General features: G+C 41.3%; 1 protein-coding gene across 1 annotated transcript in view; it reads right to left on the bottom strand.

Annotated features, from left to right (window-relative positions):
* SAMD3 (sterile alpha motif domain containing 3) overlaps positions 1–11,467 on the bottom strand; it is an 89,058-nt gene that overhangs the window by 36,527 nt on the left and 41,064 nt on the right. Inside the window, exon 8 of the mRNA XM_011998012.1 lies at positions 10,149–10,316. Coding sequence (XP_011853402.1) covers positions 10,149–10,316 — 168 coding nt within the window. The remainder of the gene's footprint in view (positions 1–10,148; positions 10,317–11,467) is intronic.

Below are 11,467 nucleotides of genomic sequence, written 5' to 3' on the forward strand. Positions count from 1 at the left end.
ATCTCCTGACCTCGTGATCCACCCGCCTCGGCCTCCCAAAGTGCTGGGATTACAGGCTTGAGCCACCGCGCCCAGCCTGCATTTCGGTAAGTATGTTTACATCCTGATGCTTCAAATGGGGCATTTGACAGAGGCCAAGAGGACCACCAGGGAATTTTTTTGATGAAGAGATCCCCAAGGAAAGGATCAACATCAAGCTGTGATGACGTGGGGATCCAAGGTCCCATGTCCCATGTAGACCAGATACGACCTCCTTCATCCCAAGGTCAGGATAGTAAGAGCAGGATCCTTCCACCAGTCCATCTCCATCCAATTACAGCAGGATACTCCCCCAAGGGCTAGGCAGAGCTTGTCCTGGTGCTCCCTGTGCTGGCCGATGCTCAGAACTTTCTTTTGGTTCAACACTCCCTCCACTTGTGGCACCACAGCCCAGGATGTCATTCTGTGAGAGGGCAGATGCTACAAGGGGGTCCTGGGGGATGGTTTAAGAGGACTCCCTCTTCCCCTTCTTCTGAAAATGAGGATGAACCCACACAGAATCTTCTCCACTGAGGGACTCCCCTGGCACAGCATATCCTCCACTGGGCAACAAAAAATGTCTCTACACTAAGTGGTACTAAGTAATAAACACTAGTGGAAAATGCAATATACAATGGCTTAAGAACAGGCTGTATATGCTGTTCTCCATATAATGAACCACTTTCTCAACACCAGTTACAAAACAGCCCATTTTCTTCATGGGTTTATGGTGCCACTTTTATTGTGCATTAAGTTCCCAAATAGACATGGGTGTATTCTGGGCATTCTTTCTTATTCCATTGGTCTATCAAAGATCAACTGCAGATTACTTAAAGATTTAAACATGAAAGTTAAAATTACAAACATAATGGAAGAAAGAATAAGGGAGAAACTTTGTGACTTGGGGCATGGGAAAGACTGCAGTCTACAAATCAACAAGAAAAAGATGCAAACCCATTCGAAAACAGGCAATGGATCTAAAGAGGTAATTTTCTAGAAGAGATGCAAAAGGCTAACACACACGTGAAGAGATGCCCAGACTCAGTAATCCATGGAAATGTAATTCACAACAAGAATGAAATTATACTTTATACCTATTAGTCTTGGCAGCATTTTGAAGGCTAGATAATGGTAAGCGTTGGCTGGAACACAGGGATCTGCACTGGGGTGGGAGTGAGATTAGCAAAGTCCTTTTGAAGAGCAACTGGTCAAATTAAGTACACACGTGCCTTGAGCCCCATCAGTTCCACTTCTGGATGTGCAACCCAAAGAAAGGACACACAGCTTCATAACCAGGTATGTATAACAGTGTTCTCTGTGGTGCAATTTGTAGTGGGAACAGGACTTGAGGCAAGAGTACTCTATAATGGTTAAAATCAATGGACTTGAAATATACACAAATGAATCTTTAAAAGAGTGTCAGTTTAAAAGGTGAAATTGAATGAGGTAAAGAATCCCCATTTATGTTAAATCAAATACACATGAATCCCAAATGACAGAACACATTCTGGAACATTTACAAACAAACAAAAAATACATACGAAACGCTTTAAAATGGTTCCCTACAGTCAGAAGTGTGGAGAAAGGCAGATAGAAATGGGGACGGAAAGGAATAATAAAACCAGAGAAAGATCTAGCACAGGGCAACAGTGATAATGTGCCATGAAGTAAGGAGTTTGATTCATTCAACTTTAACACTTAAGGATTATGACCAAAAAAAAAAAACTACTGTATAAAGTACAATCTTACTCTGCCATGCAGTTCCACACAATTCCTCTAAGCTTTTAAATCCAACATTTTCATCATTTTAACAAGAGACTGTCAGCAACTTATGAAATTACTCAGTTAAGTGTACTGTTTTGAGAATCTAATTATATCTGTTTATAAACACGATGAGGTACAGTAAAAGACACTTAAGAAAAGAAAGCCGATTTATCAATTCATGGGGCTATACACTCTCTGGACCTAAAACTAAAAGATGCATAAGAAGAGATGGCACAGCTGCTGCACTGACTGCACAACCATACATGTAGCCACATGAGGTACTGAGGTTGGAAAGGCATTTTTAAGCATTGCAAAATACCCAGCATTTTGCAAGATTGGTCTGGGAACACAATGTGGGATTCTGACAAGCAAAGCTATCTATCTAACATGACGATAAGTCTTTCTAGCAGTGGGACATGAGGAACTCAGGTGTATTGAGTCACAGGTGGTGCTTTGGCATTGCAGATGCTTCAAGTTTTGCAGCCAAAGAACATAGCTTAAGCAGAGCTAAAATGGCATAGGAGAAGGCAGTGGGTGGAGGGTTAGGGAAAAAAGATCTGCCCCCTCTGCTCAGACCTGCACAAGTTCTGCAGCTGCCTGGTCTACCTGTGGAAACCCATGTGACAGGACCAAGAAATCCACCCTGGCCAGGCGCGGTGCCTCACGCCTGTAATCCCAGCACTTTGGGAGGCCAAGGTGGGCTGCTTACCTGAGGTCAGGAGTTCGAGACCAGCCTGCCCAACATAGCAAAACCCCATCTTTACTTAAAATACAAAAAATTAGCTGGACGTGGTGGTGCATACCTATAATCCCAGCTACTCAGGAGGCTGAGGCAGGAGAATCGCTTGAACCTGGGAGGCGGAGGTTGCAGTGAGCTAAGATCACGCCATTGCACTCTAGCCTGGGCAACAAGAGTGAAACACTGTCTCAAAAAAAAAAAAAACAACTTTGCCTTCTTTGATTGAGACGTCTACCTTCAATTCTTTGGTAAATCCCATCAGACAACCAAAGAAAAAAGAACAGAAACAAAATTAAGCAAAACAAAAGAAAATCTCTTCCTTTATTTATCCCTTCCCAAGATCTTCCTCCAGTTTAGCCACACCCACTTTCTTGCCTTTGAGTGAATGACCGGACCCCTGTGTCTTGCCTGCATCAACATTTTCCATCTCTGCAGCATAGGAAATAATTTTTTTCTATGTTATAAAAATATTGTGCCCAGTTAAAAAATTTCAAAACATGAGAGTTACCCAAGTGTGTCTTAAAACATTTTTAATGTTCAGAAATCTTTTTTTTTTTTTTTTTTCCTTGAGACAGGGTCTGGCTCTGTCACCCAGGCTAGAGTGCAGTGGTGCGTTCTCAGCTCACTGAAGCCTCAACCTCCCGGCTCAAGCAGTTCTCGCACCTCAGCCTCACGAGTAGCTGAGACTCACAGGCACATGCCACCACACCTGGCTAATTTTGTTTAGTTTTTGTAGAGAGGGGATCTCACTATGCTGCCCAGGCTGCTTTCAATATATGCGACACATGGACTCAAGTAATCCTCCCGTCTCAGTCTCCCAAAGTGCTGGGATTACAGACGTGAGCCACCGTGCCTGGCTCAGCAATCTTAAAGACATTACAAAGGAGCTATCAACGGAAGAAGTTCAAACCAGAGATTAAAAATAATGTTGGTAATCACTCTGAAAAATAAAATTATATGAGATAAATTCAAAGGATGGAGCCCCCCCCCCAATAAACACACTTCTTAGCGTTTGTACATTTGCTTAATCCCCATGTAGCATACAAAATACAGAGACAGAGTGTTTCTGTAATATTCCACTATCAATAGTTTTCACATCCTTTAAAGCTTTTTGCTTTACAGACGTGAGAGCATAAACGGAGAGGCTATAGTCTTCAAAGAATCAGCGATTTGCACTATTTGTAAGGGGGAGAAAAGTTAAATCCTTACCAATTAGATCTGTTTGCCAGCAAAAATATTGTCTCTGCAGATGTCAACAATGACCACCCTATCATCTTTTTTTTTTTAGCCTTAGCTGGCAGAAAGGTCAAAACTAAATTCCATTGCCATTTAACTGCTAACCTCAATACATTCAATTTTCTGTTCATTTTGTAGCAAAGGGCCCTGGATTGACCACAGCAGGGTTCATCTTAGCATTCAAGCATGTCTTGGGGGCTAGAAAGGAAAAACCACGAAGAGTGTAGTTCCATGAAGAAGGGACAGAAAGTGTGAGTGTACAAGCTGGTTCAAAGATGATGTGTCAACACAAGAGGGGGGTTTGCATTTAGACTCGTGTCCAGGGGTGTGACCTCTGATCCCACGGACTGACCCTTGAGTTCTAAGGCTGGGGACAATTGATTTTACCATTCATCAATTCCATTGAATTTTGGTGGGGAATACCTCATAGAAAAAGAGGGAAAACTGAATTGAAAGGAACTCCACCTTTATTCTACTGAAAATCAAATGTTTGAGGAAAGCAACTTATGTATAATGTAATGCTGTTATTTTACAAAGTGATTTTTATTTTATTTCATTTTAAGTTTTGGGATACATGTGCAGAAAGTGCAGGTTTGTTACATAGGTATATATGTACCACAGTGGTTTGCTGCATCTATCAACCTGTCATCTAGGTTATAAGACCCACATGTATTAGGTAATTGTCCTCATGCTCTCCCTCCCCTTGTCCCCCACCCCCAGCAGGCCCTGGTGTGTGATGTTCCCCTCCCTGTGTCCATGTGTTCTCATTGTTCAATTCCAACTTACTAATTAGAACACACGGTGTGTTTGGTTTCCTGTTTCTGTGTTAGTTTGCTGAGAATGATGGCTTCCAGCTTCATCCATGTCCCTGCAAAGGACATGAACTTATTCTTTTTTATGGCTGCATAGTATTCCATGGTGTATATGTGCCACATTTTCTTTATCCAGTCTATCATTGATGACATTTGGGTTGGTTCCAAGTCTTTGCTATTGTAAATACTGGTAGTTTGATGGGAATAGCATTGAATCTATTAATTACTTTAGGCAGTATGGCCGTTTTTACGATATTGATTCTTCCTATCCATGAGCATGGAACGTCTTTCCTTTCCTTTGTGTCCTCTCTTATTTCTTGAGCAGTGGTTTGTAGTTCTCCTTGAAGAGGTCCTTCATGTCTCTTGTAAGTTGTATTCCTAGGTATTTTATTCTCTTTGCAGCAATTGTGAATGGGAGTTCACTCATGATTTGGTTGTCTGTCTATTATTGGTGTATAGGAATGCTTGTTGGTTTTGCACATTGATTTTGTATCCTGAGAACTTGCTGAAGTTGCTTATCAGCTTAAGGAGATTTTGGGCTGAGATGATGGGATTTTCTAAATATACAATCATGTCATCTGCAAACAGAGACAATTTGACTTCCTCTCGTCCTATTTGAATACTCTTTATTTCCTTCTCTTGCCTGACTGCTCAGGCCAGAACTTCCAATACCATCTTGAATAAGAGTGGTGAGAGAGGGTATCCTTGTCTTGTGCCGGTTTTCAAAGGGAATGCTTCCAGCTTTTGCCCATTCAGTGTGATGTTGGTTATGGGTTTGTCATAAATAGCTCTTATTATTTTGAGATATGTTCCATCAATACCTAGTTTATTGCGAGTTTTTAGCATCAAGGGATGTTGAATTTTATTGAAGGTCTTTTCTGCATCTATTGAGATAGCCATGTGGTTTTTGTCATTGGTTCTGTTTATGTAATGGATTATGTGTATTGATTTGCATATGTTGAACCAGTCTTGCATACCAGCGATAAAGCTGACTTGATTGTGGTGGATAAACTTTTTGATGTGCTGCTGGATTCAGTTTGCCAGTATTTTATTGAAGATTTTTGCACTGTTGTTTGTCAGGAATATTTGCCTGAAATCTTCTGGTACATTGTGTCTTTGTTCTCACCGGTTTCAAAGAACATCTTTGTTTCTGTCTTCATTTCATTATTTACTCAGTAGTCATTCAGAAGCAGGCTGTTCAATTTCCATGTAGTTGTACAGTGAGTTTTTAGTGAGTTTATTAATCCTGAGTTCTAATTTGATTGCACTGTGGTCTGAAAGACTATTATTATTTCCATTCTTTTGCATTTGCTGAGGAGAGTTTTACTTCCAATTATGTGATAAATTTTAGAATATGTGTTGTGTGGCACTGAGAAGAATGTATGTTCTGTTGATTTGGGGTGGAGAGTTCTGCAGATATCTATTACGTCCACTTGGTCCAGCGCTGAGTTCAAGTCCTGAATATCCTTGTTAATTTTCTGACTCGTTGATCTGTCTAATATTGACAGTAGGGTGTTAAAGTCTCCTACCATTATTGTGTGGGAGTCTACATCTCTTTGCAGGTCTCCAAGAACTTGTTTTATGAATCTGGGTGCTCTTGTATTAGGCGCATATATGTTTAGGATAGTTAGCTCTTCTTGTTGCATTTATCCCTTTACCATTATGTAATGTCCTTCTTTGTCTTTTTTGATCTGTGTTGGCATAAAGTCTGTTTTATCAGAGACTAGGATTGTGACCCGTGATCTTTTTTGCTTTCTATTTGCTTGGTAAATATTCCTCCATCCCTTTGTTTTGAGCCTATGTATGTCTTTGCACATGAGATGGATCTCCCGAATATCGCATACTGATGGGTCTTGACTCTTTATCCAGTTTGCCAGTCTGTGTCTTTTAATTGGGTCATTTAGCCCATTTACATTTAAGGTTAATATTGTTATGTGTGAATTTGATCCTGTCATCATGATGCCAGTTGGTTATTTTGCCCATTAGTTGATGCAGTTTCTTTATTGTGTCATTGGTCTTTATATTTTGGTTTGTTTTTGCAGTGGCTGGTACCAGTTTTTTCTTTCCATTTTTAGTGCTTCCTTAAGGAGCTCTTGTAAGGCAGGCCCAGTGGTGACAAAACCCCTCAGCATTTGCTTGTCTGTAAAGGATTTTATTTCTCCTCCACTTATGAAGCTTAGTTTGGCTGGATATGAAATTTTGGGTTGAAAATTCTTTTCTTTAATAATGTTGGATATTGGCCCCCACTCTCTTCTGGCTTGTAGGATTTCTGCAGAGAAATCTACTGTTAGTCTAATGGGCTTCCCTTTGTGGGTAACCTGACCTTTCTCTCTGGCTGCCCTTAACATTTTTTCCTTCATTTCAACCCTGGTGAGTCTGACAACAATGTGTTTTGGGTTGCTCTTCTTGAGGGGTATCTTAGTGGTTTTCTCTGTATTTCCTGAATTTGCATGTTGGCCTGTCTTGCTAGGTTAGGGAAGTTCTCCTGGATAATATCCAGAAGTGTGTTTTCCACCTTGGTTCCATTCTCTCTGTCACTTTCAGGTACACCAATCAATCTTATGTTTGCGCTTTTCATGTAGTTCCATATTTCTTGGAGGCTTTGTTCATTCATTTTCATTCTTTTTTCTCTAATCTTTTCTTCATGCTTTATTTCAGTAAGTTGATCTTCAATCTTTGATATCCTTTCTTCCACTTGATCGATTCCACTATCAATACTTGATGTATACTTGACGAAGTTCTCGTGCTTTGTTTTTCAGCTCCATCAGGCCATTTATGTTCCTCTCTAAAATGATTATTCTAGTTAGCAGTTCCTGTAACCTTTTATCAAGTTTCTTAGCTTCTGTGCACTGGGTTAGAACATGCTCCTTTAGCTCAGATGAGTTTGTTATTACCCACCTTCTGAAGCTGTCATCAATGTCATTTTCTGTCCAGTTGTGTGCCTTTGTTGGAAAGAAGTTGCTATCATTTGGAGGAGAAGAAGAATTATGATTTTTGGAATTTTCAGTGTTTTTGCACTGGTTTTTCCTCATCTTCGTGGATTTATCTACCTTTGATCTTTGAGGCTGATGACCTTTGGATGGGGTTTTTGTGTGGGAGTCCTTTATGTTGACACTGATGTTGTTGCTTTCTGTTTGTTAGTTTTTCTTCTAACAGGCCCTTCTTCTGTAGGTCTGCTACAGTTTGCTGGAGGTCCACTCCAGATCCTATTTGCCTGGGTATCACCAGTGGAGGCTGCAGAGCAGCAAAGATCACTGCCTACTCCTTCCTCTGGAATCTTCGTCCCAGAGGGGCACTGGCCAGATGCCAACCAGAGCTCTCCTGTATGAGGTGTCTGTCAACCCCTGTTGGGAGGACTTTCCCAGTCAGGAGGCACGGGGGTCAGGGACCCACTTGAGGAGGCAGTCTGTCCCTTAGCAGAGCTGGTGAGCTGTGCTGGGAGAATCCCTCTTGTCGGAATCAGCTGCTCTCTTCAGAGCCAGCAGGCAGGAAGGATTAAATCCACTGAAGCTGTGCCCATAGCTGCCCCTTCCCCCAGGTGCTCTGTCCCATGGAGATGGGGGTTATGTCTGTAAGACCCTGGCTCAGATGTTACCTTTCCTTCAGAGATTCCCTGCCCGGTGAAGAGGAATCTAGAGAAGCAGTCTGGCCACAGCCACTTTGCCGTGCCCAGCCCAGACCTCCCAGCCTCCTTAGCACTGTCAGGGGAAAACTGCCTACTAAAGCCTCAGTAATGGCGGATGACGTCCCCCCACCAAGCTCGACTGTCCCAGGTCAACTTCAGACTGCTGTGCTGGCAGTGAGAATTTCAAGTCCATGGTTCTTAGCTTGCTGGGCTCCATGGGAGTGGGACCCACTGAGCAAGACCACTTGGCTCCCTGGCTTCAGCCCCTTTTCCAGGGGACTGAACAGTTCTGTCTCACTGGGGTTCCAGGCGCCACTGGGGTATGAAAAAATCCTCCTGCAGCTAGCTCAGTGTCTGCCCAAACAGCCACCCAGTTTTGTGCTTGAAACCCAGGGCCCTGGTGGTGTAGGCATACGAGGGAATCTCCTGATCTGCAGACTGCAAAAACTATGGGAAAAGTGTAGTAACCCAGCCAGGTAGCACAGTGTCTCATGGCTTCCTTTGGCCCGGGGAAGGAGGTCCTCGGCTCCTTGCACTTCCCAGGTGAAGCAATGCCTCAACCTGCTTCTGTTCGCCCTCTGTGCGTTAGACCCATTGCCTAACCAGTTCCAATGAGACGAACTGGGTACCTCAGTTGGAAATGCAGAAATTACCCACCTTCTGCATTGGTCTGTCTGGGAGCTAGCTGCAGACCAGAGCTGTTCCTATTCGGCCATCTGGGTCCCTCTCACAAAGTGATTTTTAAGAACATAAAATATTTCAAAATAAATATGATTCTATCTTATAATTTTAGTTTGTAATTAGAATTTTGCAAAGTTTCTAAAAAGTTTCACTACTAAATTTAGGGCACCTTTCAGCTGTCTTGTCTTTTTGTCAAAGAACAGTTATAGAATTGTGTTATCTTAACTGACCTATCATTTTGAAAGCCTCACTGAAAATTAGAATAAGATATTTAAAGTACATACTTTCATCCAAGTTTTGCATTATGCATGATGCTGGGATGAGTGGTTTACAAAATATATTTAAAATATTCCTATCCTATGGATCTTATAACTAGCACTAATAAAACTGAGGTGACTCAGTGATTTGCCCTTTTATTGTCAAATAAATACACCAGATGAAAAAGAAAATAGAATATTTACACCAAGTACATTCACTAATATAAACATGTTTGTGTTGAAGAGTTAGGATTTACATATTCATACGGAGTTAAGATAGAAACAGAATTGGGAAGATAAGAGATTTCACTTTCATATTTGGTAGTTCAGACATCCTTCTTAAAGAGTTCAATCTACTTTGATAGCAGGGGAAATTTTTGTTTCTGAGGATATTTCGGTGCTCTGAGGTAGAAAAGGAATATGTACAGGATCTCAGACAACTGGAATTCCCATGACCTCCCAGCTGCTGAGGGAAGAATCTCCAGGCCCTCCCAGGGACCCTCAGCCTGGAGTTCCCGACAGCCACTTCTGGGTTGGGTGGAAAGACTTCAGGACCAGCAGGGAAGGGAAGGCCATGATGGAGTTTTGTATCCATGCATGTGGGTTATTTCTTTCCTGAAACCTGGAGACCGGAGGCTACCTAAGTCAGACAATGTGAGTATTAAAAAACTTCCTGTAGCAATAAGAGCATCAAGAACATAAGATGCATTTTAGGATAAGAGAAAAAAAAAAATCATTCAAGGACTCGGAACTTAAGGGTTTTTCCACGTTTTTGAAGGTTGTAAAAAAAAAAACTGGACATGAGATGTTCAGTAATTGCTTTGGGAATTCTTTTCTTGGAAATACCATGCTCATTGTTAGCCATGCAAAGCAGACTTTCTTGGTTCTTGACTATACTTCAAATTTTAAAAAGTTATCTCATTTTGTTTTAATTATTTTAAACGCCAGTATTTATTATTCCTTAATCAATATATCAATCCATCAAGTCATCAGAACATTTATGAATTCAATCTTACTTTTATCTGGACAAGTTTAATTTCATCAAATCTTATATCAGCAAGAGATTTCCTTTTCTGGCCTCTTCGGTGTCCAAATTTACACTTATTTCTAATTACTTGCTCATCATCTTCTATGGGTCTTCGAACATATTTAAAGCGATCTTTGAGGGCTCGTTTCCATAAAAACTGTAAAATAACACAACAGGCCAGTTAATCTTCAAGGAGATTGAGATAATCCTATATAAACAATACACCTATACAACAACAACACATACCTATCATCTTTGGGCTTGAAATTATTTTCACATCATAGTAATAGAAATAATATTTATTTATCTATCCTTCCTTTTACCCTCACAGCAATCTTGTGACACTGCTACAGAAATTATAAACCCTAAGTTATAGGTAAGAAGACAAAGTCACAGAAATAGAAATCTTTTCCCAGTGTCATATGGTTATTGAGTAAATATATCAGTTCTTGAACTAGATTTTCTAATTCCCAAAAGTGATACTTTCCGCTAGACTCTGCTGTCTCCACAACCAACTCTATTTTTCTAGCGGGTTCTAGAAAAGACCTGATAGTGGCTTATGGATTGATGCATTTTCTTTAAAAATAATTTTCTGCCACCTTTTGAAATTTGTTTTGGTGAGTACTACTGGCATGCACTCCCTAAGTATCTGCGGTGCCTCTACTGTTTCAAACACAAAGACCAAGTCCCCACTCTGGGAGGCAGAAGGGTGTAGGTGGACCTCACTTTCAGTGTAGCAGAGGGATGAGTGATTTTAATATAGAGTGAAAACTATTATAATAGGGGAAGATACATCATTCATTTACATTGTGTTAGGAGATCATAAAAGCCTTCCTGTAGGAAGTTCTTGAATCTAAACTGAGGCTTAGGTCTTAGGGTCAGGTAACTGCATGAAGGGATGGAGATAGCATCAGGGAATGCCGGTTGGGTGGATGCACAGAAGTTCCAGGAGGATGAAGCTGCATGTGCAATGGAATGGAGGGAGAGCTAGTGCCCTTTGGAGAACTACCAAGAGTTTTGCGAGGCTGGCGCACAGAGCTCAAGATGAGGGAATGATAGAGGATGGGGTAAAAAGTAAGGTGGGAGAGAGGAGCCAGCCCAATCATCAAGGGCCATGGTCACCCCATTAAGGAGCCTCAATGTAATCCTGAACCAGATCTTAAATCTGTCTCTGTAGACAGGCTATATTAGAACCTCATAGGAACTTTTGCCCTTGGTCTTTCCTCTAAAGCAATGGTTCTCAAAATTTAGCCTGAATCAATTCCTGGAGGACCTGTTAGAGCACAGTTTGCTGAGCCCCACTCTCAG

The sequence above is a fragment of the Mandrillus leucophaeus genome, unplaced genomic scaffold, assembly GCF_000951045.1.
Source record: "Mandrillus leucophaeus isolate KB7577 unplaced genomic scaffold, Mleu.le_1.0 Scaffold552, whole genome shotgun sequence".
In the NCBI taxonomy this organism is placed as follows: domain Eukaryota; kingdom Metazoa; phylum Chordata; class Mammalia; order Primates; family Cercopithecidae; genus Mandrillus; species Mandrillus leucophaeus.